This window comes from Oncorhynchus kisutch, linkage group LG11 (assembly GCF_002021735.2).
Source record: "Oncorhynchus kisutch isolate 150728-3 linkage group LG11, Okis_V2, whole genome shotgun sequence".
Taxonomy (NCBI): domain Eukaryota; kingdom Metazoa; phylum Chordata; class Actinopteri; order Salmoniformes; family Salmonidae; genus Oncorhynchus; species Oncorhynchus kisutch.
The window spans coordinates 23235965-23261253 of record NC_034184.2 but is presented as its reverse complement, the minus strand read 5'-3'; the positions used below and the strand labels follow the sequence as shown (position 1 = coordinate 23261253).

At 43.1% G+C, this 25289-nt stretch overlaps 1 protein-coding gene across 3 annotated transcripts in view; it reads left to right on the top strand.

Annotated features, from left to right (window-relative positions):
- The window catches only part of LOC109899140 (KH domain-containing, RNA-binding, signal transduction-associated protein 2), a 132655-nt gene that overhangs the window by 91490 nt on the left and 15876 nt on the right, over positions 1–25289 (top strand). For 2 of the 3 annotated variants that reach the window (XR_004211595.1, XM_020494194.2), the window contains exons 5-8: positions 4583–4713; positions 8008–8182; positions 18569–18651; positions 23559–23617. Coding sequence is in view for 2 of the 3 variants with exons in the window: in XM_020494194.2 (XP_020349783.1) it covers positions 4583–4713; positions 8008–8182; positions 18569–18651; positions 23559–23617 (448 nt within the window). In the remaining variant the exon portion in view is untranslated. Of the gene's footprint in view, positions 1–4582; positions 4714–8007; positions 8183–18568; positions 18652–23558; positions 23618–23827; positions 23905–25289 lie in introns of all 3 variants that reach the window. The other variant, XM_031835457.1, reaches the window with a different exon arrangement.

Sequence of the window (25289 nt, the reverse complement as noted above, 5' to 3'; positions counted from 1 at the left end):
GATTTGATTTGAGAAGCTGGTAGCCCCCTGGAGAGGTTTGAAGGCCAAGGAGAGGAGTGGTAGGGGGTAACGATTCTTGATCGTTATATCATTAAGACCCCAGTAGTCAATGCACGGACGCAGGGTCTTGTCCTTCTTTTCCACAAAGAAAAAACCTGCGCCGGCAGGGTATGCAGAAGGATGGATGCCCTCCAGCAGCCAGAGAGTCCTCAATATACTCCTCCATGGCCTTGGTCTCTGGGCCGGATAGAGAATATAGCCGACCACGAGGCGGTGTGGTGCCTGGGAGAAGGTCAATAGCACAATCGTAGGGACAATGCGGGAGAAGAGAAGTAGTCCGTGCCTTGCTGAAGACCTCCAGGAGGTCATGGTACTCTGCAGGAACGGCAGAGAATTCCGAGGCTTTACTTAAGCCCTGAGGAGGACGTTTCGGGGAAGGCTGCGCCGCTTTAAGGAAATGGGAATGACAGAACGGACTCCAACCCAGGGTTGAACTTGTGGTCCAGTCAATGACTGGGTTGTGTTTTTGTAGCCAAGAAAATCCCAAAACAGGAACATAAGGGGAATCAATGAGGAGAAGCTGTATTGACTCACTGTGATTTCCTGAAACCCGCAGATTAACGGGAACAGCGCAATGGGTAACTCTTCCAATGGAGCCACCGTCCAGTGCTCTAGCTTCCATGGAACAGAGAGGGGTTGAGTGGGGATACCTCATTCAGAAACTAGGGTAGCATCCATAAAACTCTCATCCGCCCCAGAGTCAATGAGCGCCCGGAGAGACATAGACTGGTCTCGCCACAGCAGTATCACAAGAAAAGGAGTGCAGGTGATGGGAATTGGATAATTCCCAGTCTGGCTCACCAGAGTACTTGTACCTACTAAAGATATAGGTCTCTTAACAGGGAAGCTGGCTATAGCTGGCCCCGCAGTACAGACAACAGTTGGAGCTCAGCCTACGGGAATGTTCCCTAGGCGATAATCCAGCTCTGAACAGTTGCATAGGCTCAGGAGTAACCGACTCACTCGTCGCCAATGATTCTCGAGGGAACTCGGGTGGCTTCGGCTCTTCTCGGAAATGCACACTTCGGGGAATTCCAGATTCCTTCGGAGGTTAGCAAGCAGCAGCGGATGAACACATGTTCCCGAGACCCGAACTCCTCTCACTCCGGCGTTTTCGTAGATGCCAATCAAATCAAATGACATTTTATTAGTCACGTGCGCCGAATACAACAGGTGAAATGCTTACTTTCGAGCCCATAACCAACAGTGCAGTTTCAAAAAAATATGGATAAGAATAAGAGATAAAAGTAACAAGTAATTAAAGAGCAGCAATAAAAACAATAACAATATATACAGGGGGGTGCCGGTACAATGTCCGGGGGCACCGTTAGTTGAGGTAGTATGTACATGTAGGTAGAGTTATTAAAGTGACTATGTAGAGATGACAACAGAGAGTGGCAGTGGAGTGGAGAGGGGAGGGGGGGGGGGCAATGCAAATAGTCTGGGTAGCCATTTGACTAGATGTTTAGGATTCTTATGGCTTGGGGTAGAAGCTGTTTAGAAGCCTCTTGGACCTAGACTTGGCACTACGGTATCGCTTGCCATGCAGAAGCAGAGAGAACAGTCTATGACTAGGGTGGCTGGAGTCTTTGACCATTTTTAGGGCCTTCCTCTGACACAGCCTGGTATAGAGGTCCTGGATGGCAGGAAGCTTGGCCCCAGTGATGTACTGGAACGTTCGCACTACCCTTTATAGTGCCTTGTGGTCGGAGGGGTGGGGGGGGGGCAATGCAGTTGCCATACCAGTTGCCATACCAGGCAGTGATGCAACCAGTCAGGATGCTCTCGATGGTGCAGCTGTAGAACGTGTTGAGGATCTGAGGACCCATGCAAAATCTTTTCAGTCTCCTGAGGGGGAATAGGTTTTGTCATACCCGCTTCACAACTGTCTTGGTGTGCTGGGACCATGTTAGTTTGTTGGTGATGTGGACACCAAGGAATTTGAAGCTCTCAACCTGCTCCACTGCAGCCCCGTCGATGAGAATGGGGGCGTGCTCGGTCCTCTTTTTCCTGTAATCCACAATCATCTCTTGATCACATTGAGTGAGAGGTTTGTGTCCTGGCACCACACGGCCTAATCGTAACAGCGATGAGGGAATCAAGGTCCAATAGTCCAATGGCAACTCCAAGCTGCGAGCTCGTCTTTTATTTCCTCAGAGAGTCCGTGAAGGAAGGTATCGAACAGAGCTTCCAGATTCCAGACACTCTCAGCGGCCAATGTGCGACAATCTACCACGTAGTCTGCCACACTACAGGAGTTCTGATGTACCTTCATTCGTTTTCGGGCCGCCTCTCTCCCAGGCACCGGAAAATCAAGTACCTTCCTCACCTCCGCCATGAAATCGTCTAGGTTATGGCAAACGGCAGATTGTTGCTCCCAAACAGCCGTCGCCCAGGAGAGCACTCTTACGGACATTAGCGCAATTGGATACGTTGTCTTCGATCGATCCGAAAGGAACGAAGATGGCTGTAGCTCAAAAATGAGGGAGCACTGGGAAAGAAACGCCTGGCAGGTTCCAGGATCGCCTGCATATTCTCCGGAGTAGGTAAGCTGCATTCTTTGGGAGCCAGGGTAGGCTGAACAAACCCACCAGTAGTAGGGAAGTTACTGAGTGGCTTGGAGGTATCAGATGTGCCGTGCTGCCTGTGAGCTAATTCATGCAATTGCTCCATTAACGCCTTGAACCCCTCCATCAGGTTCTGAAGTAGCTCCTCCTGTCTCTTAATGGTAGCTCATTGCAGGGAGACAGCGTGACGGAGCTGGTCCAAATCTGCTGGGTCAGTCATGGCCAGTTCGTACTATAACGACACAAGAGGAGACCCAGATGCAGACACAGGAGGCAGATGGTTTGAGCTCTGATATTTATTATAGTCCAAGGGGTAGGAAAAAGTCAGGTCGGGGACAGGCAAGCGTTCATAACCAGGTCAGAGTCCAAAACGGTACAGGGCGGTTAAACTAAGTAGAGGCTGAGTGCTGTCCACAATGCCATCTCTCATATTTGTTTTAGCCTAGCTGTCTTTGCAAACAGGACGAGGATAAGTGGTTGGAGGAAATGAGACCTGTTTATCTGTCTAAGCCTGTTGACAAGATAATAACATATGTTTCATCCACTCTGTTATCTAGCCTGTAATTCAGATCCTATTCATGTTCAATGACTGACTGAGAGAAACATTGATGAATCAAGAGGCAGCAATGGAATATTTTTACATTTATATTTAACTTGGCAAGTCGGTTAAGAACCCAATTCTTATTTACAATGATGGCCTAGGAACAGTGGGTTAACTGCCTTGTTCAGGAGCAGAACGACAGATTTTTGCCTTGTCAGCTCGGTTACTGGCCCAACGCTCTAACCACTAAGCTACCTGCCGCCCAATATTCACACACAAGAACAATGTAATAGCTGCTTTCAATATGGCCTCCAATGCCCTCTCAACCCGCTCTTAGTGCAAATGAGGACAAATATTATAAGTTGTTTCCCCTGGTTCCTCACGTGACCCTCTGAAAGCCCAACAGAGTTTTGAAACTCAGAGGCTGAGTGTCTAATAACATCGTTTTTTTTAACCAATTCAGCCCTTTGAGTTCTGTGACCTACTTGAGGGAGGACGGACAGAAGCTGGACATGATGTAGCTAGACAAGGCCATGGACCTTGAATGACTTATGGTGCAGATAAATGCATTTATAAAGCATTGGCTATATGTTTATGCCTTACAGTAAAGAAAGTGTCATCAAATTTTCACTCTGTTTGCCTCTGTGTTTGTGTGTGTTTTGGAATGCTGTCTGGCATTATCTTTTGAGACACTATTAATGCTGAGATTTTAATTTATGTCCTTGAATTTCCCCTCGTCTATTTCAATGTTCTAAAATGTTCTAACAACTCTCAGTAGACTGAGACTTGTTTTCCTAAATAAAACAGAGTGATGGCCTCTATTAAAAAGAGGAGGATCCCATCAACTGTCCTAATATTAAGCACATTGCTTATCTTTACAGCAAGAGTATAACCTACCTGGCTGGCATGAAAATTAACCACGGGAAACGCGAACTCCATTCGCTATTTAAGTGCATAGATTACATGTATTTTTCCCCCTGTCCCTGTTTCGTGACAGGTGCATGATAATGGTCCATTCTAAATAAAAACACATTTCACACAGATATTATTTAGTATATATAAAGACAAGATTAAATCAAGAATAGTGTGATGGTTGACCATATTAGCCTATCACTTGTGAATTATACAGTATATTATCACTTGTGAATGATGCCCAGTTTAAGGCAAGAAACAATGCCTTTTTTTTGGTGACTTTTGTTCTAACTCTCAGTAGACTGAGACTTGATCCCCTAAACTACTCCGTCCAGAACATTTTCTCAATGAACATTCAGTGTTAAACTAAATCATGCATTTCCTGTGAATATCCTCAGAATTTTTATTTGGGAGAACTTTGTTGCAGTTTGCACTTTGTTGCGTTCAGATGACAAATCTTATTTTTTATTTATTTTGAGGCCTGTTGTATTCTTTCCCACAGGACTACAATGATGAGATCAGACAGGAGCAGCTGAGGGAGCTCTCCTACTTGAACGGAGGATCAGAGGACACCAACAGAGGGAGGACAGTAAGGGGGCGGGGCTTACGGCTGGCTTCCACGACAACCACGCGGTATGTATTTGCAAAGACCAGCCATGTTGATTATGATCTGCTGGCTTGTTGGTTTCCATCCCAAATCATTACTGGTCATTAATTGTGTGTGTGTGTGTGTGTGTGTGTGTGTGTGTGTGTGTGTGTGTGTGTGTGTGTGTGTGTGTGTGTGTGTGTGTGTGTGTGTGTGTGTGTGTGTGTGTGTGTGTGTGTGTGTGTGCGTGCGTGCGTGCGTGCGTGCGTGCGTGCGTGCGTGCGTTTGTGTGTTTTGTTTTGCATCTGTGTGAACTTTAATGATGAATGATTCATATTTAGTTTTCAGCACATATGGTTAATTATTCATTATGTAACATATTCATCATTTATATATTTAATATCTCAAACGACATGACATACCTCAATAATTCATATTTCATACAATCTTCACCGGCCATGGCCATGTCTTCAGTGTGACAGTCCCTGAAGGATTTTGAGTGTACGGTGACAGCTTGCACTATACTACCTCAGGTGGTAATGGAAATAAACACACCCGTGTTCTCACGTGATTCTGATTCTGCTCATTTAGAATCACCACCACATTCCTCCCCTGATTTGCTCCTTATGCTGCGCTGATAAGCTATTACTGTAAATCTCCATGAGAAATATGCACCGGTAATGTGGCCCTAATGCTCCTTGGAGTCTTTGTATTTTCGGATCATAATTGACTGCTAGCTTTAGTGAAGGATCAGCAGTGCCAGAAGACTGTGTATCTCGGCCTCCTCCATCTTGCTAGTGTTAAAACGTCTGGATGTTCTCCAAATATAGACAGCTTTATGACCTTAAATCCACCCTGCACTCCCTGTGGTGCTCCTCTGGCTCTTCTAGGCAGTAAAATCTCAGGACCGAATACAGCATCCCAGCATCTGCCTCCCAACACCCTAATTTCAGCGCAGACACACCAGCGTCCGGGCCCATTTGCCTTTTGATCTGTGACTATCGGTGCGAGTTGTGTGCACAGTCAAATTACTGTCAATGCACCCTGAAAAGTATAGCCTCCCTCACTGGGATAAGCACAGGGAGTCAGTGGGACCCGGATAATTTTTCTGCCAGCCCAGCAAACCAAAATTGCTTCTGTGTTCTGTGAAAGTTCCCAGAACATTCGTTAGGTTGCAGAAAATATTTTTCATGACACAAAAACTGTCCAGTTGTGCTGATGATTATACAATGTTTGTGTAAACATCCGCCTGATGTTGCAAGAATATTCCCAGAACACATTTGGTCTGTTCTTTAAAGGTTATCAGAATGTTTCATTCAGTTGGGGGAACAGTCTGGCGGGACATTGTGGGGACATTCCCAAAACACAAAACCCATCCAGTTGTGCAGATGATTATATAATGTTTATTTTAGTGTGCCAAAAACATTCACCTGATAAGTTCTTTCCAATTTTGTTCAATATTTACTTAGGTTTTGGGAACATTGTGGGGATATGTCAAGAGATAGGTTCCCAAAACAATAAAACTGTCCTGCTGACATTTTTTTAAAACCTTTATTTAACTAGGCAAGTCAGTTAATTAAGAACAAATTCTTATTTTCAATGACAGCCTAGGATCAGTGGGTTCAGGGGCAGAACAACAGATTTGTACCTTGTCAGCTCAGGGGATTGAACTTGCAACCTTCCGATTACTAGTCCAACACTCTAACCACTAGGCTACCCTGCCGCCCCCATACAATCAGATAATGTATGTATCAGAGTGCAAAAAACATTCCTTTGATGTTGCAAGAATATTGACAAAACAGCCACCTTGAGTTCTTTAAAGGTTCCCAGAACATTTAATTAGGTTGTGGGAACAGTGTGGGTCCATCACAAGAGATAGGTTCCCAAAGCACAACATTTGTCTAGTTGTTATGACAGTCTTACAATGTTTGTATCAGGGTGCACAAAACATTCCTTCAATGTTCTTAGAATGTTATTCTTATTTGCCCAGAATGATACAATTTCGTTTTGAACAATTTCTGTTCTTTCATGTGTTAGTGTTGCCTTACTGTTGAGGAGCAAAAAATATATGGCAAATCACATGAAAATGTCTTGTTCATTTATTCCTGTAATGTTTCCTCTGAACCACTTCTATTGCTCCCACATTTTTTGCGGCAGTATGTTCTCAGAACATTACCGGAACATTGTGTACACATTGTGTACATTCCCTGGCAACCTAATGACAACCTAATGAGAACCTTATGGGGAATTATCTGTGGTAGTTTTTACAGACGTTGTGAACAACATTTTAGTGAATGTTGGGTGAATGTGGAAAGGATACTTCAATTCAATTTTGGGGGGGAGTAGTTAAAAACATTATTTGAATGTTTGTGGGACGTTATCATCCTAATGTTACCAAACCCTAACTATGACGTAATGGGAATGTTAGCTAATGTACTGGGAATGTTTGCCGGAACGGCTGCTGAAGGATTCTCTAAATCAAATCAAATCAAATTTATTTATATAGCCCTTCGTACATCAGCTGATATCTCAAAGTGCTGTACAGAAACCCAGCCTAAAACCCCAAACAGCAAGCAATGCAGGTGTAGAAGCACCTACAAATGTAGGTAGAGCTGATTCTCCAGGTCATTAGAATAACAGTGCAGCTTCTGAATGAATAGCTTGTCTGGGAGAAAAGAGATATGATAACTGTTCTGCTTCAAACATCATTATGACTAAATCTGTCTGAGCAGAAAAGGTTATGCTTATCTTCCACTTGACAACACTCAAGCTTCTGACTGAGGCAGTCTGTATAATACTGTATCTGCATACATTAGAAACAAGTGTTGAGGTCAGCACTTGATGCCTTGGTATTCTGATTGATGCATTTCCATTCCATTGTTGCACATAGTTGTTTGAAATCAAGCGAGGACCATTTCATTTCCACACATTTTTGAGATGCCATCAATACCCATAGTGGTGGTTTCTGGTATACAAATGTAGGATTTTAATTTGAGCCAGTTTGCTACAGCGGGGAAATAATCCTAAAGCAACAGGAAATGTGAATTATTATGTGGATTATAATTCATGGAAATTTGTGTACGGGTTGATACATCTTTCGTAAGGGAAAAGGCCATTTTAAACCTTAAATACACTATACGTTTTACGTTTCCTGCATTGCAATAGGGTGATCATATTAAGATCCTACATCGGTATTTTGCTCAACATATTCGGAGTACGCTACACATGTGCTTTTTGAATATACTTAATTCACAAGGGACAATGTCAATGTTCAAGATCACCAGACTACGTAATATCATGTTGTGATCTAATCTCTCGTTTATGTTTTGTTTTTTAAACAGGGGACGGGGAGGCAGAGGTGCAGTTGCACCCAGAGGGACAGCAGGTACACGGAGTGCAATGCCACAAGCCACATTAGCGAGAGGAGTACCCACTCCCAGGGCAAGGGGAACACCAGGGAACCCCGGATACAGACCCCCACTGTTGCCCGTAACACACGAATCATATGACGACTACGTAAGTCTGACCCATTTTTCCCCACTAAATTTTGATGTTGAATATAGTGCATTCGGAAAGTGTTGAGACCCCTTGACTTTTTTCGCATTCTATTAAGATGCAGCCTTATTCTAAAATGTATTAAATCGTTTTCTTCCCCTTATCAGTCTACATAAAATACTTCATAATGACAAAGCAAAAACTGGTTTTGATTTTTTTGTTGTAAAAGCAAAATAAGAATATCACATTTTCATAAGTATTCTGACACTTTACTCAGAACTTTGTTGAAGGACCTTTGGCATTGATTACAGCATTGAGTCTTCTTGGGTATGACGCTACAAGCTTCACACCTGTATTTGGGGAGTTTCTCCCATTCTTCTCTGCAGATCCTCTCAGGCTCTCTGTCAGGATGGATGAGGAGCGTCGCTGCATAGCTATTTTCAGATCTCTCCAGAGACGTTCAATCGGATTCAAGTCCGGGCTCTGGCTGGGACACTCGAGGACAATCAGAGACTTGTCCCAAAGCCATCCCTGTGTTGTCTTGGCTGTGTACTTAGGGTCGTTGTCCTGTTGGAAGGTCAACCTTCGCCCCAGTCTGTTGTCCTGAGCGCTCTGGAGCAGGTTTTCTTCAAGGAGCTCTGTACTTTGCTCCGTTCATCTTTGCCTCGATCCTGATTAGTCTCCATCCCCACAGCACGATGCTGCCACCACCATGCTTCACTGTAGGGATGATGCCAGGTTTCCTCCAGATGTGACGCTTGGCACTCAGGCCAAAGAGTTCAGTCTTGGTTTCATCAGACCAGAGAATCTTGTTTCTCATGGTCTGAGTCCTTTAGGTGCCTTTTGGCAAACCCCAAGCTCCTTTTGTCTTATGCGCCTTTTACTGAGGAGTGGCTTCCGTCTGGTCACTCTACCATAAAGGCCTGATTGGTGGAGTGCTGCAAAGATGGTTGTCCTTCTGGAAGGTTCTCCCATCTCCACAGAGAACCTCTGGAACTCTGTCAGAGTGACCATCGAGTTCTTTGTCACCTCCCTGATTGCTCAGTTTGGCCGGGCAGGCCAGCTCTAGGAAGAGTCTTGGTGGTTCCAAACTTCTGGAGGCCACTGTGTTGTTGGGGACCTTCAATGCTGCAGAAATGTTTTTGTATCCTTCCCCAGATCTGTGCCTCGACACAATTCTGTCCCGGAGCTCTACGGAAAATTATTTTGACCTTGTGCCTTGGTTTTTGCTCTGACATGCACTGTCAACTGTGGGACCTTATTCCTCCCGAGTGGCGCAGTGGTCTAAGGCACTGCATTGCAGTGTTAGCTGTGCCATTAGAGATTCTTGGTTAGAGTCCAGGCTCTGTCGCAGCTGGCCTCGACCGGGAGACCCATGGGGTGGCGCACAATTGGCCCAGCGTCGTCTGTGTTAGGGGAGGGTTTGGCCGGCAAGGATATCCTTGTCTCATCTCACACTAGCAACTCCTGTGGCGGGCCAGGCGCAGTGCACACGGTCACCAGGTGTACAGTGTTTCCTCTGACACATTGGTGCGGCTGGCTTCTGAGTTAAGTGGGCATTGTGTCAAGAAGCAGTGCGGCTTGGTAGGGTTTTGTTTTGGAGAAAGGACGCACAAGTTTTAGAAATCAAGTTTTAGAAACATCTCAAGGATGATCAATGGAAACAGGATGCGCCTGAATTCAATTTCAAGTCTCATTGCAAAGGGTCTGAATACTTATGTCAATAAGGTATTTCAGTTTTAAAAAATGTATACATTTGCACAAAATTTCAAAATACTATTTTTGCTTGGTCATTATGGTGCATTGTGTGTAGATTGATGAGGAAACATTTTTATTTACTCAATTTTAGAATAAGGCCATAACGTAACAAAATGAGTAACAAGTCAACGGGTCTGAATACTTTCCGAATGCACTGTAAGTGATTGATGACAGGGGACCACCTTCCATCTTAAACTGAAAGTCAGGTCATACTGTGCATGTACTTTATGGAATGTTGTGTTGAACAAAGGTGCAGAGATGACCCATTGCCAAAGTGTCATGTTATATAGGCCAAAGGTTCCTCTGCACAGCAACAGCAAACAAATAGAAAAAAACAACTTTAAAAGAACGTATATAATTGAGGTAGTTAATGTTAATGCCAGAGAATATCTGACAAGCAGAAAGATATTAAAAGTTTCACCTCAGTTGACTTTATGAAATCTGCTGAGGTAAGTATCAAAATACTCATCAGTTGCTGCTCTATGATTAATGAAACATGAAAGGGTAGACTGTAAAAACACAGTCCTTTCTATCCCAGCCTTGCTGTGTGCAAGTTGTTTTCAGTCCATATAACTGAAATCACGTAAACAAAATTAAACAGCTCTTTTTTATTGCCACTAGACTAAATGGAAAATATTTAATTTAGAAGACATGATGATAAGAGTACATAGACCTACAGATAAAGAACAATAATATATATATATATTTTTTTTTTAAATCCCGGGGACGTTCAAAGTCATGTTAAAAGAGTTGAACAAGGTGAACATTCAATTGTAACCTAATGAAAAAAGCTATATTTTCACTAGTCAATTTCCACCGAGCTTTCCCGCTATGCGAAGTCTCTGTGTGTGCTGGCAATTGGAAGATTGGCCTGTCTGCATGGGGAAATGCACAAGCACAGTCTCATTACCAAAGCCGAATTGAGTTCTGAGCGAGAGCCTGTGTATTTCTTGAGAGGCAAAAAGCTGGACATTTTTCTCCACAGTAATTGGGGGTTTGGAGTGAAGGTGGGAGCACAGACAGATACCAGGGGATTAAAGAATGAAGGAGTTTGTCCAGAACATTTCTTTCCCTCTTATTTTCCCCCCACGAATCTCACCTTGCTCTATCCTCTACTCCAGGACTCATTTTTCTCTCATAGTGTTTTTCCCAGAGCGTATGCAGACCTCTCTCTCTATAAGGTCAAGGTATTTTTCCCACTGAAGTATACAGGATGCTGTGATGCCTTAGCGACTGTTCTCTGTCCTCAACCAGTACCTCCTTCTTGATGGGGGTGCAGAATATGGTCGTGGTCAAGATAAATCAACAAAAGTATTTTAATCCCTGACATAACTTTATCCCTAACTTTAATTTTGTCATATCCATGTTCAAACTCATATAAAGCCACACAAGAGCCCAAAGCAGAATTTAAATAGTCTTGAGGCAACAAAAGAGACAGTAGACTAAAGCTTCAAAAAGGTGTTTTTTCCTGTCGCTACTTTCCTCTATTTGTCATTGTGAAGACATACTGTATATGCTGAATACTGAATATGCACTGAGTGTACAAAACAATATGAACGTTCCTAATATTGAGTTGCACCCTTTTTGCCCTCCGAACAACCTCAATTTGTCGGGACGTGGACTCTACAAGGTGTCGAAAGCATTCCACAAGGATGCTGGCCCATGTTTACTCCAAAGCTTCCCACAGTTTCGGCTGGATGTCCTTTGGGTGGGGGACCATTCTTGATACACACAGGAAACTGTTGAGTGTGAAAAACCCAGCAGCATTGCAGTTCTTGACATACTCAAACCAGTGTGCCTGGCACCTACTACCATACCCCATTCAAAGGCACTTCAGTATTTTGTCTTGCTCTTTTTTAACCTGTCCTCCCCTTCATCTACACTGATTGAAAGTGGATTTAACAGGTGTCATCAATAAGGGATCATAGCTTTCACCTGGTCAGTCTATGTCATGAAGTACACACTTCTCGTGGTTATAGAGAGAGAGAGAGAGAGAGAGAGAGAGAGAGAGAGAGAGAGAGAGAGAGAGAGAGAGAGAGAGAGAGAGAGAGAGAGAGAGAGAGAGAGGTTGAATTTCAAGGTTCCATTCCTGCTCTATATTTTGAAACATTATATACAGTGTAAAAGGAAGTGACAGCACCTCGTTGTTGTGCTTGGTATTTTTGTATTTGAGTGCTTTTCTAGATCTCTAAATGTCATTGATCTGCCTATGAATTGTTGTTTTTGTATCCCGTAGATTTACCTAGCTTATGCCGTAACATACTATGAATAAACATCATGTTGCATGTCTTTACCTCTTCTTTTGTTTAAACAAATCAACATATTGAAATCCAGGTAATCATAGCTCTTCCGTGGTTTAGCACAGCTAAAGCCTGTTTATTTTCCTGCTTTCACTGTCACCCACTCCCACTTTAAGCCAAACAACAATTCACAAAAAAAATAACCTAAATGTATCCTGCTATTTTGTGAATTCACTCACTTCAGAGGAAATGTAGTGATTTGCTGTTTCATCAAGCTAATTTACTGGCTTGCCAACTATGGCAGAACAGGCAGTGGCAGAACTGAATTATATCTAAACTGTATCACAAAAGTTTTCGGTGGGTGTTCTGATTGGGATTCCATGATTTGGGCTTGACAATCGATGTCTAGACCAGACTGAACAGAAGACTTGTTACAATTATGCATATCAAGCAACAATTGTCTTTTAAATAGAATGAATCATAGAATTACTAAACATATATTATATACAATGACTCCACCAAAAATAAGAGGAAATAATAAATAATACTAACCCTGTACAAAGGAAGGGAAAAGAGGGGACTATAAGAACTTACACACAACTTACACAGACCCACATCAGTTCCAGACATCACAAGATCTAGAGCAGACCTCTTGGCCAGACCTGGGTTCAAATACATGCCTTAATACATGAGTACCAAACACACCTGGGTTCAAATACATGCCTTAATACATGAGGACCAAACACACCTGGGTTCAAATACATGCCTTAATACATGAGGACCAAACACACCTGGGTTCAAATACATGCCTTAATATACGAGGACCAAACACACCTGGGTTCAAATACATGCCTTAATACACAAGGACCAAACACACCTGGGTTCAAATACATGCCTTAATACATGAGGACCAAACACACCTGGGTTCAAATACATGCCTTAATATACGAGGACCAAACACACCTGGGTTCAAATACATGCCTTAATACATGAGGACCAAACACACCTGGGTTCAAATACATGCCTTAATACATGAGGACCAAACACACCTGGGTTCAAATACATGCCTTAATATACGAGGACCAAACACACCTGGGTTCAAATACATGCCTTAATACATGAGGACCAAACACACCTGGGTTCAAATACATGCCTTAATACATGAGGACCAAACACACCTGGGTTCAAATACATGCCTTAATACATGAGGACCAAACACACCTGGGTTCAAATACATGCCTTAATATACGAGGACCAAACACACCTGGGTTCAAATACATGCCTTAATATACGAGGACCAAACACACCTGGGTTCAAATACATGCCTTAATATACGAGGACCAAACACACCTGGGTTCAAATACATGCCTTAATACATGAGGACCAAACACACCTGGGTTCAAATACATGCCTTAATACATGAGGACCAAACACACCTGGGTTCAAATACATGCCTTAATATACGAGGACCAAACACACCTGGGTTCAAATACATGCCTTAATATACGAGGACCAAACACACCTGGGTTCAAATACATGCCTTAATACATGAGGACCAAACACACCTGGGTTCAAATACATGCCTTAATACATGAGGACCAAACACACCTGGGTTCAAATACATGCCTTAATACACAAGGACCAAACACACCTGGGTTCAAATACATGCCTTAATACACGAGTACCAAACACACCTGGGTTCAAATACATGCCTTAATACACAAGGACCAAACACACCTGGGTTCAAATACATGCCTTAATACATGAGGACCAAACACACCTGGGTTCAAATACATGCCTTAATACACGAGGACCAAACACACCTGGGTTCAAATACATGGAGCATTTACATTTTTGTATTTGAAAATACATGACAATACTTTCCAAATGTATTTCAAAATACATTCCACATTCCTTACTTGGAAATGTGTGTGAAAGTAATTGAAATATTTAAAACAGTATTTGAACCCAGGTCTGATCCAGACCTAAACTAAGCTCAACACTCTTGTCCGAGATCATTGGCCAAGATCCAAACCAGATTCATGTGTGCTTGATAAGTCTTAAGGCCAATACACATGAAAAAGGAAAATTAAAGAATGTGTATTGTATTTCTTAGTGTTATAAACGTGAACACACCAACTCTACTGAGGCTACGCAGAGAAGGCCATAATGTGATTAAATGCAGGGCTTGGTGAGGCTTTGAAATATATATATTTATCCCCGAACAGAATAGATATAATAACCCAACGTCACACTGTGGAAATGGAACACTCTTTCTCTATGTGATCTCCAAAGATAAAAGTTGTAGATAATAGTCTAATAGTCTAATAGTTGAATAAATGTGTGTATTTCTCAAATGTGGTGTCAGATAAAATATTGATGTAGCTCTTTTACGCACCCTATTTTTTATGCTCACTATACTACATATGGGAAAAGCTTGCATTCTAGGAACACCATGCATGATAAAATGGAACAAAATTGCTTTTCTTGGGCTACCTTTAAGGATGGCATGCACGTCTGGAGTAATTGCTTTTTAACAATAGGCTTGGTTACACTGCTGAGTTCCCATTTGGGAACTAATTATGGAAATGGAATTCTCCATGCACAACTCCCCTGTTTAATAAAACACATGTAAGACACACACCTCAAATAGATTGTTTAATCATTTCATACTCTGACTCAGAAGTAGGTGGAATACCCAAAAGCCTTGGTATCAGTTGCAATCCAAGGGATTCCTGACAGCCTTAGAAGAGGAGGAAAGATACAAATACATTTGGCAAATACAACATATTCTTATTTCTCTATGAGACCAGTTAGGACCATAACCCTATTTGGTCAGGAGAACAGTGCTCTCCAAGGTCTTCACTATTTGGATTTGTATGTTTATTATGTTACTTTATATTACTCATTTGATTCAAATAGAAGGAAAACTCCCAGACTGAATAACAGCTTGAGAAGTACTCCCTTTTTGTGGACTCTTTTTATGTCTCTCACATGCTGCAATAAATGTGAAATGCATAAAGCAGAGTGTGTCGCTTGAATATGCAGAGGAGTAAAATCAAGTCCGTTCAGCCACAAAAACTGGATTGAAGCAGAAAGACAAAGGAACCCACCACTCATTTACTCTCCTTTCTCATTTTGGGGCTCTACATTCAGAGGAAGCCCTGTGTGCAGATCAGTCACTGTCACGGGACATACAGGTTGTCAATTGATAATGAAGCATAGAGCTGACGGCCTTTAGCTCCTTGCGCTCCTCGCTGTCCTAATTACAGTGAGCCAGGACTCTCCAGCCCGTGTGTTAACACTTGATTTATTTCCTCCTTGCTTGTTCAATAGCACCAGCGTTAATTGGTTTTTCAAATGAGCGTTGAAATATAAGGATCATGCTTCATTAACTAGAGGGCCTGGCCGACCCCAGCACCCGTTATGCATTGCGTCTTGCAAAAGCATGTAAAGTTCAGCGAGGTGAAAATCCACAGCTCTGTAAACAAGCATGATATTGATATAGTGATACTGTAGCAAGACAGTAGCTAATCAAAAGCTGCTAGACCGCATCTCACCTTTGACATCCAACGTAGTTCGGAACAGTTCACAGGTCAGGTCACATTTTCATTTTTCCATTGAAAAATGTCAACAACAGTCGTTCAGACTAGCTGTCATGGTAGTGGAAATTGGAAAGCAGTACATTTATTATACGTAATGAGTTAAAGTAATCTGTCACCAAATAATTGTTTTATTTTTAGGACATGTCTGGAGAATGTAGGGATAATTACATTCCATTTTGTTACAACGCAAGTACATGATAACCTTGAAATTGAAGCAATATGTAATTGCAGAATTGTCCTATATTGACATGATGACATCTCCCCTGACTGTTTTACATGTCAGCGGCAAACAGTGCCGAGGTGATGTGGAGCGTTCTGTCAGCCGGGAATGCTAACAAAACGGTCAGTTAATGAGATAGGTAGGCCTCTGACCCTGTCATTATGGAAAAATACTCATAGAGAGAGGAAGTGAAATTAGATCCCCTGAACAACTTAATCCCTGACATAATCCCTAACTTTAGTCAAATCCATGTTCATACTTGTATAAAGCCACACAAGAGACAGGCGGATATCTCAATAGACTAAAGCTTCATTTGACAACTTTTCCCATTCCTTTTTTTATTGAACATACTTTATGTAGAGACGCTACTGTAGCATGCGTTATTAAAATAGAGACTGTTATTTCATATATATTCCAAGTAGCTGTGAGGGAAGGGAATTATTAAAGTCACATGAAGACTGTCTGTCATAAGGCAGCTGATGAGTATTCTCGCATGAAAGTCTTGGCAGAAGTGGTTTTCATAGCAATAGAGCTATCCATGTAGTTGGATAATATTCATATCTTTGGAGAAGACTATTGTAGGGTTATTATTGTAGCACCAAACCCTTGTATTTTCTGGTAGGATTTTAAAACAGTCAGATGATGCTCATGACTTTCTATGATTAAACTTATTCACAGCTAAGGTGTTCTGAGGCGAACCATCACCAGTTCCTTTGTACTGACAGTGACATCAGCATTTACTGTGAATGCAAAGATTCTATGTATACTAGTTCACTTAATTTATTTACTCCTGGCTTGTTCAATATCATCAGTGGGGCTCCCGATTGGGGCAGTGGTCTAAGGCACTGCATCTCAGTGCAAGAGGTGAACTACAGTCCCTGGTTCGAATCCAGGCTGAATCACATCCGGCCATGATTGGGAGTCCCATAGGGCGGCGCACAATTGGCCCAGTGTCGCCGGGGTAGGCTGTCATTGTAAAGAAGAATTTGTTCTTAACTGTCTTGGCTTGTTAAACAAAAAGATCCTCCAACTTTGATGGATATTGAAGCTATTAATCAAAAGAAAGAGAAAGTCATTTGCAATGGCAGACATTTTTTTTGTGTGAGTACAAGGATGAGAAGACCCCAGGAGATTACAGGATGATGATGATTGACAGAAAGTATGCACTTTGAAAACCAACCAAAACGCTTAAAATAAGCAAGATCCAACGATTAGAAAGTGTCTTCACCTTCAGAAATGTGACAGAGGAGATAGCAGGGCCAGAAATAAACATGGCAGTGACAGCAGAGAGGATTAAACAGCAGTAGCACACTTTGAAAAGAGTAGCTCAGCCTGGAGCCTGGGTCTGCTGCAACAGCCTTGTCATAATATGAACACGGACTGTCTGCAGCCTCTGTGCAGCCAGGCTCATTAAAGGAAGATATACTGTATGTCTATTTTCCTGTTCTCTCCAGTGTCTGGGAAGACATTACAGTAAACATGATCATATAAGTATTAGAACTAAAAATAAGAAGACTGTCGCTGAAACAATTGCTCTCTGGGAATTGTGGGTGTTTTTGACAGTGAAGTCTGGGGAAAGTGTTTCGCAATCATGACACGAGGATAGCAAGTGTTGTTTCTACAACTATTTAGTTAAAGTTTGGACTTTAACTAAATAGTAATGAAGCGAATAGCAGTACATTTCTCCTTTTATATGCTTTCCCCATTCCTTGGATACAAAATAGTGTACAGTCTACAATAATTAGATCATGTACAACCGGATTGATATTCTTTGTTGTCAGATTATCACGTCCTGACCATAGAAAGCCTTTATTTTCTATGGTGGAGTAGGGCAGGGCGTGACTGGGGGGTGTTCTAGTTTATTATTTCTATGTGTAGTCTAGTTTTTGTATTTCTATGTTGGCCTGGTATGGTTCACAATCAGAGGCAGCTGTCTATCGTTGTCTCTGATTGGGGATCATATTTAGGTAGCCTTTCCCACCTGTTGTTTGTGGGATCTTGTTTTTGTATTGTTGCTTTTGAGCCCTACAAGGTTTGTTTGTTTGTTTCTCTTTATTGTTTTTGTTGCTGGTTCTCATTCAAATAAATTATGATGAACCCAAATCACGCTGCGCCTTGGTCTACCCATTTTGACGAGCGTTACACAGACCTTATAGTATCATGTTTATACACAGTATATATGTATTTTACTACATTATTATTGTGTACTTCATTGATGAGCGGCAGGTTTATATTGAAGTTACTTTTTTCTCTGTGTTGATCATTACAATAGTCACTGATCAAGATTAAAGGCCGTATTAGTGTTGGCTAAAGGTCAGAGGTGAACAGAGTGTCTGATACACCCTGCTAGCAAGACAGCTTCCCTGCAAACCCTAATCAATAGTCCGTGTTAGACATGATTTAGTGTTGTCACCCCTGACATTCAGGGACTATATGTGTAACAGAGATCTTTCGCCCATGGAATTAAGCATTGATTTTTTTAAATGTCCCAACCCTAAACAATTAAGACTCCTGCTAGGTTTGAAACAGAGCTGATTTTACATTGGCAGAGGTTTCTTATTCTTGCTTCTTCTTTGACCTGCAGGGCTATGATGATGGATATGACGGTGAATATGATGACCAGAGTTATGATGCCTATGAGGAGAACTACAGCAATCAGTCAAAGAGGTGAGTTAGCTAACAGAAGGCCAGCTTTGCATACTTAAGCGTTCCTCTTTTTGCAAGGTAAACGTAATTTTGATGAAGTATGTATTGCATACATATGTACATAATTGGCAGACCATTCTCCATTCTCGTGTGTTTAGAACATTGCCAATTTCTCAGTCTTTGTCTTCCTCCCCAATATAGATTTTTGTTCTTAACTGCAGTGTTTGCAATATTACTGTGAAACAACCTCTCCTGAGGGCACTTTGTCTTATTCAAAAGGTTTTTAGTGAAGTTTGGCTGTTTCAGATGAGCCCGTTAGCACTTTTTAACTTATTGCATAATAATAGCTGTGTTTCCTTTATATTTTTTGTATATACAATATTCTGTACTTCACACATCACTTCAAATTAAATATACAGTGTAAATCATTAATGGGGATAAAAAAACTAACACATTGTACAATATATTTAATGAGAGGATATTTTTTTTTAACTAAATATTGGACTAACATAATCAGTATTAAGGCCCCATATTCCCCCCTTCGAAATAACCATTTGTCAGTCAATCAGGACTGAAGGTAATCTAAAACAATTTTGGAATACTGAATCATGAATCGGCATTGCAGCATTGTTTACGGTGAAAGTGCCATCAGAGAGTGGCGTAGTTGGTTGTGGTGTTACAATGATGAATCATCCTCTGAGTGCTCCCGAGTTGCGCAGCGGTCTAAGGCACTGTATCACAGTGCTAGAGGCGTCACTACAGACCCTAGTTCGATCCCGGGCTGTATCACAACCAACCGTGATCAGGAGTCTCATAGGGCGGCGCACAATTGGCCCAGCGTTGACCGGGGTAGGAAGTCATTGTAAATAAGAATTTGTTCTTAACTGACTTGCCTAGTTAAAGGAAGGTTCAAAATCAAATACCAAACGTACATCCATACCTGACCAAAACCCCGGATAAACCTCCCGTAGTAGTTGGTAAACCCTAGAAACCGCTGCACTACCTTTACCGTGGTGGGAGTCGGCCAATTACGCACGGCTGAAATGCTGTCACTCTCCATCTCCACCCCTGAAGTGGAAATGTGGTACCCTAGGAAAGAGACGGACTGTTGGAAGAACAGACATTTCTCAGCCTTGACGTACAGGTCATGCTCCAACAGTCGACCAAGCACCCTGCTCACCAGGGACACATGCTCAGCGCATGTAGCGGAGTATATCAGAATGTCGTCGATATACACCACTACACCTTGCCCATGAAGGTTCCGGAAAATCTCGTCAACAAAGGCCTGGAAGACTGATGGAGCATTCATCAACTGGTACAGCATGACAAGGAATTCATAGTGCCCTGAGATGGTACTAAATGCTATCTTCCACTCGTCCCCCTCCCGGATACGCACCAGGTTGTAAGTGCTCCTGAGATCCAATTTTGTGAAGAAGCGCGCCCCATGCATTGACTCGATCGCACTGGCGATGAGAGGCAATGGGTAGCTGTACTTCACAGTGATCTGATTGATACCCCGATAATCAATACAAGGGCGCAGACCTCCATCCTTCTTCTTCACAAAAAATAAACTTGAGGAGGCAGGTGAAGTGGCGGGCCAAATGTATCCCTGCCCCAGGGATTCGGAGACATATGTTTCCATAGTCGCTGTCTCCTCCTGTGACAGAGGATACATATGACTCCAGGGAAGTGCTGCGTATACCAGGAGATTTATCGCACAATCGCCTCGTCGATGAGGTGGTATTTGAGTCGCCTTCTTCTTACAGAAGGCGAGAGCCAAATCGGCATATTCTGAGGGGATGCGCACGGTGGAGACCTGGTCTGGACTTTCCACCGTAGTCGCACCAATGGAAACCCCTACACACCTCCCTGAGCACTTTCGTGACCACCCCTTGAGAGTCCTCTGTTGCCACGAAATAGTGGGGTCTTGACAGGCCAACCAGGGTAGGCCCAGCACCATGGGAAACGCAGGAGAATCAATAAGGAAAATACTGATTCTCTCCTTGTGACCCTCCTGCATAACCATGCCTAGTGGAGCGGTGGCCTCCCTAATCAGCCCTGACCTTAATGGTCGACTATCTAGGGCGTGCACAGGGAAGGGCAGATCCACAGGAACAAGGGGGATCCCTAAACTATGGGCAAATGAACGGTCAATAAAATTCCCAGCTGCGCCTGAATCTACGAGCGCCTTATGCTGGGAATGCGGGAAAACTCAGGAAACTTAATAAACACATACATGTGAGCAACAGGGGGCTCTGGGTGAGCCTGGTGCCTACTCACCTGGGGTGACACAAAAGTGCCCTGCCTGCTGCCTCGACTCCCTGAGCAACCCCCCCAGCACCGACCAGCAGTGTTCCCTCTGTGGCCACAGATGGTTAGGGAATGGCCCCTCCTCCGGTCGCCCGGGCCAACAGACGTTCACCCGCCGCTCAACCCTCAGGCGGGTGGTCGAAAACTGCCCAAAAGCGGCAGGTGAACTCTACGTAATGGTCCAACTCCGCGTCTCCTTCAGACGGCGTTGCCCCGCTCCAGGGCTTTGCCTGAGAGGCAGGAGACGAGGGCCGACACGCTCTCACGTCCCGAAGGAGCCGGGTGGACGGTCCAGCTGGAGTAGGAACCCCTGGCATCCGGCAGCCGTCCTATCGCACTCCCTCGGGATCGCGAGCCGATTCCCGCTGGGACTGGGTGAAGGAGGGGTGGACAGTGGGGCCTGCTGTAGTGAGGCTGGTGGAGGCGCTGGAAGACCTCCTCCTCTCTCCCAACGATCCATCGTCTGCAGTACGCGATGCATAGCGGTGCCCAGACATTGCAACATGGTCGCTTGCTGCTGGACACGCTCCTCTACCGCCACAGGGAGGGCTTCTGCTCCTGCTGACTCCATTAGTTAGTGAGTGATTCTGTAATAAAGCCTGTGTGTAGCTGGTGTAGAGGAGTCAGGCGCAGGACAGCAGATAAGAGTAACAAACGTATTTACTCAAGATTCCACAAATACAGCACAAAATATTTGAGCCCAAAATAACAGACCGTAATACAAAACAAACAATCACTCACAAACAAACATGGGTGAACAGAGGGTTAAATAATGAACACATAATTGGGGAAGTGAAACCAGGTGTGTAAGACAAAGACAAAACAAATGGAAAATGAAAAGTGGATTCGCAATGGCTAAGAAGGTAACGTCGACCCCCGAATACCGCCCGAACAAGGAGAGGGACCGACTTCGGCGGAAGTCGTGATACAAATACATTTAAAATCAGTTTTTCACAATTCCTGACATTTAATCCTAGTAAAAATTCCCTGTCTTAGGTCAATTACGATCACCACTTTATTTTAAGAATGTAAAATGCCAGAATAGTAGAGAGAATTATTTATTTCAGCTTTTATTTCTTTCATCACATTCCCAGTGGGTCAGAAGTTTACATACACGCAATTAGTATTTGGTAGCATTGCCTTTAAATTGTTTAACTTTGGTCAAACCTAGCCTTCCACAAGCTTACCACAATAAGTTGGGTGAATTTTGGCCCATTACTCCTGACAGAGCTGGTGCAACTGAGTCAGGTTTGTAGGCCTCCTTGATCGCACACTCCTTTTCAGTTCTGCCCCCAAATTTTCTATAGGATTGAGGTCAGGGCTTTGTGTTGGCCACGCCAATGCCTTGACTTTGTTGTCCTTAAGCCATTTTGCCACAACTTTGGAAGTATGCTTGGGGACATTGTCCATTTGGAAGACCCATTTACGATGAAACTTTAACTTTCTGAATGATGTCTTGAGATGTTTCTTCAATATATCCAAAGAATTTTCCTGCCTCATGATGTAATCTAAGTGCAGCAGTCCCTCTTGCAGAAAATCACCCCCACAACATGATGCTGCCACCCCCGTGCTTCATGGTTGGGATGTTGTTCTTCGGCTTGCAAGCATCCCCATTTTTTCTTCAAACATAACGATGGTCATTATGGCCATACAGTTCCTTTTTTGTTTGTTACATCAGACTAGAGGACATTTCTCCAAAAAGTATGATCTTTGTCCCAATGTGCACTCTTTTCTGGCGGTTTTGGAGCAGTGGCTTCTTCCTTGCTGAGCGGCCTTTCAGGTTATGTCGATATAGGACTCGTTTACTGTGGATATAGATACTTTTGTACCTGTTTCCTCCAGCATCTTCACACGGTCCTTTGCTGTTGTTCGGGGATTGATTTGCACTTTTCGCACCAAAGTACGTTGATCTCTAGGAGACAGAATGCGTCTCCTTACTGAGCGGTATGATGGCTGCGTGGTCCCATGATGTTTATACTTGCGTACTATTGTTTGTATGGATGAACGTGGTACCTTCAGGTGTTTGGAAATTGCTCCCAAGGATGAACCAGACTTGTGGAGGTCTACAATTTTTTTTCTGAGGTCTTGGCTGATTTCTTTTGATTATCCCATGATGTCAAGCAAAGAGGCACTGAGTGTGAAGGTAGGCCTTGAAATACATCCCCAGGTACACCTCCAATTGACTCAAATGGTGTCAATTAGCCTATCAGAAGCTTCTAAAGCCATGACATCATTTTCTGGAATTGTCCAAGCTGTTTAAAGGCACAGTCAACTTAGTGCATGTAAACTTCTGACCCACTGAAATTGTGATACAGTGAATTATAAGTGAAATAATCTGTCTGTAAACAATTGTTGGAAAAATTACTTGTGTCATGCACAATGTAGACGTTCTAACCGACTTGACAAAACTATAGTTTGTTAACAAGAAATTTGTGGAGCGGTTGAAAAACGAGTTTTAATGACTCCGACCTAAGTGTATGTAAACTTCCGACTTCAACTGCATACTGTACTGCATTAGTGAGAGGCCCAAAGCCCTTTGTAAAGAGCTTGACTAATGGAAGTTATTACGCTCCTCTTTGTCTCAACATTGTTTTTTAATAACCTTTTTTATTTTTCAGCATTTCTGAATATTACGAATATGGCCATGGAACCAATGACGAAGCCTACAACAATTACGGTAAAACCATAGTGCATTTACTTTTATTTACACCGAAGCCCTGAAATGAAGGCCACAAACCGACTCCCTTAATGGACAATATCCCTGTGTTATTACCAATGGTTGAATATTCATGAGAGTTCTTTAAAACCAAGTCTATCATTGCCTCAAGCCACCTCCATTATGTAACCTCAATGGCTTCTCCTTCCTTTAAATGGGACTACCTGCTAGGCTTTGATGCGAAAGTCATGGGTCCCAGCTCTCACTGAACAATACTGGCAGCTCCTCCATCACGATCCATAGAGGAGGTAATGTTTCACAGCTGAGAGATAAAGAAAGATGCCCCATAGTTTTGGCCTAGGCCTGGTCATTCAGGAAAGTTGTCATTTATTGTCATGAATCAGCTCTGCAGAGAGGTGACTAGCTTGCAGAGCCACAAAGTCATAAAATCTGACTTTAAACCGAACCCTAACGTTAACCACACTGCTAACCCTAATGCCTATCCCTAACCTTAAATTAAGACCCCAAATAAATAAAAAATTCATTAATTTTTACAATATAGACAATTTTGACTTTGTAGCTGGCCCATCGCTCAGTTCTCCCTCCAGGGCAAGATTCATGACTAAGGTCAACCTGCTTCATTCAGGTCCAAGGATCAGCTTCTGTATGCATTGCCCATCATACCCTTTGGCTAGCAAGCTAGCTACAGGCCAGGATTTGATTAGAGATGCAGCACAGCACAATGTACGCCAGTGAAGGCCCAGGGGCCTGACTGATGCCTATTGAAAAGGTGGAGGTGGATGTTCCGCCAGCGTTCTGCCTTTTGAACATGTGCCCTCATTGTGGATTAGATTGGATACCAGATCAGGGATGCTTCTGCTCTTGGCTCTCAGCCCTCTGCTCTCCACTGAAGCTGATTTCCAGTGTAGGTCTGCTACATCACGGTCATTCATTTTCAGCACGATGAAGTGTGGATGCAACAAAAACCAATGATTTGATTTTCTGCTCCATAAACACTTTGCGACATAGAACCAGAGCTCTGCACAGTGAAGGAATTTGCTCTTTATGTAATTTCACTCAAAAAATGAGCTCCAGCCACCCAAGCCATAGACTGTTCTCTCTGCTTCTGCACGACAAGCAGTACTGGTGCATCAAGTCTGACACCAACAACCTCCTGAACAGCTTCTATCCCCCAAGCTATAAGACTGGTAACAAAATGGCTGAGTTGACCCTTTTATTTTATAACATTTTTTTCACTGTCTCTATGCACACTCACAGGACTTTACACACTCACGTACACACACATAGACACACGCACGCGCGCATGCACACACACACACACACACACACACACACACACACACACACACACACACACACACACACACACACTACCTTATGTTATTTTTTAGCTCTGCATTGATATGGATTACTGCATTGTTGGGTTTAGAGTTTGCAAGAAAGGCATGTCATTGTACTTGTGCACGTGACATTAAAACTTGAAACTACAGCTTGAATGAGCCAGAGCTCAGTTTTGGGCCGACAGAGGACAGAACGCTCATGTACTTCATTTACAGTGCTGAGAGCAGTAGCCCCAGTGGTACCTGCAGCAGAAAACAAGGACCTGAGAATACTCTCATGGACATGCATGCCCTTGTTAAGAAGGATTAATGCCCAAGAAATGACAAGGATT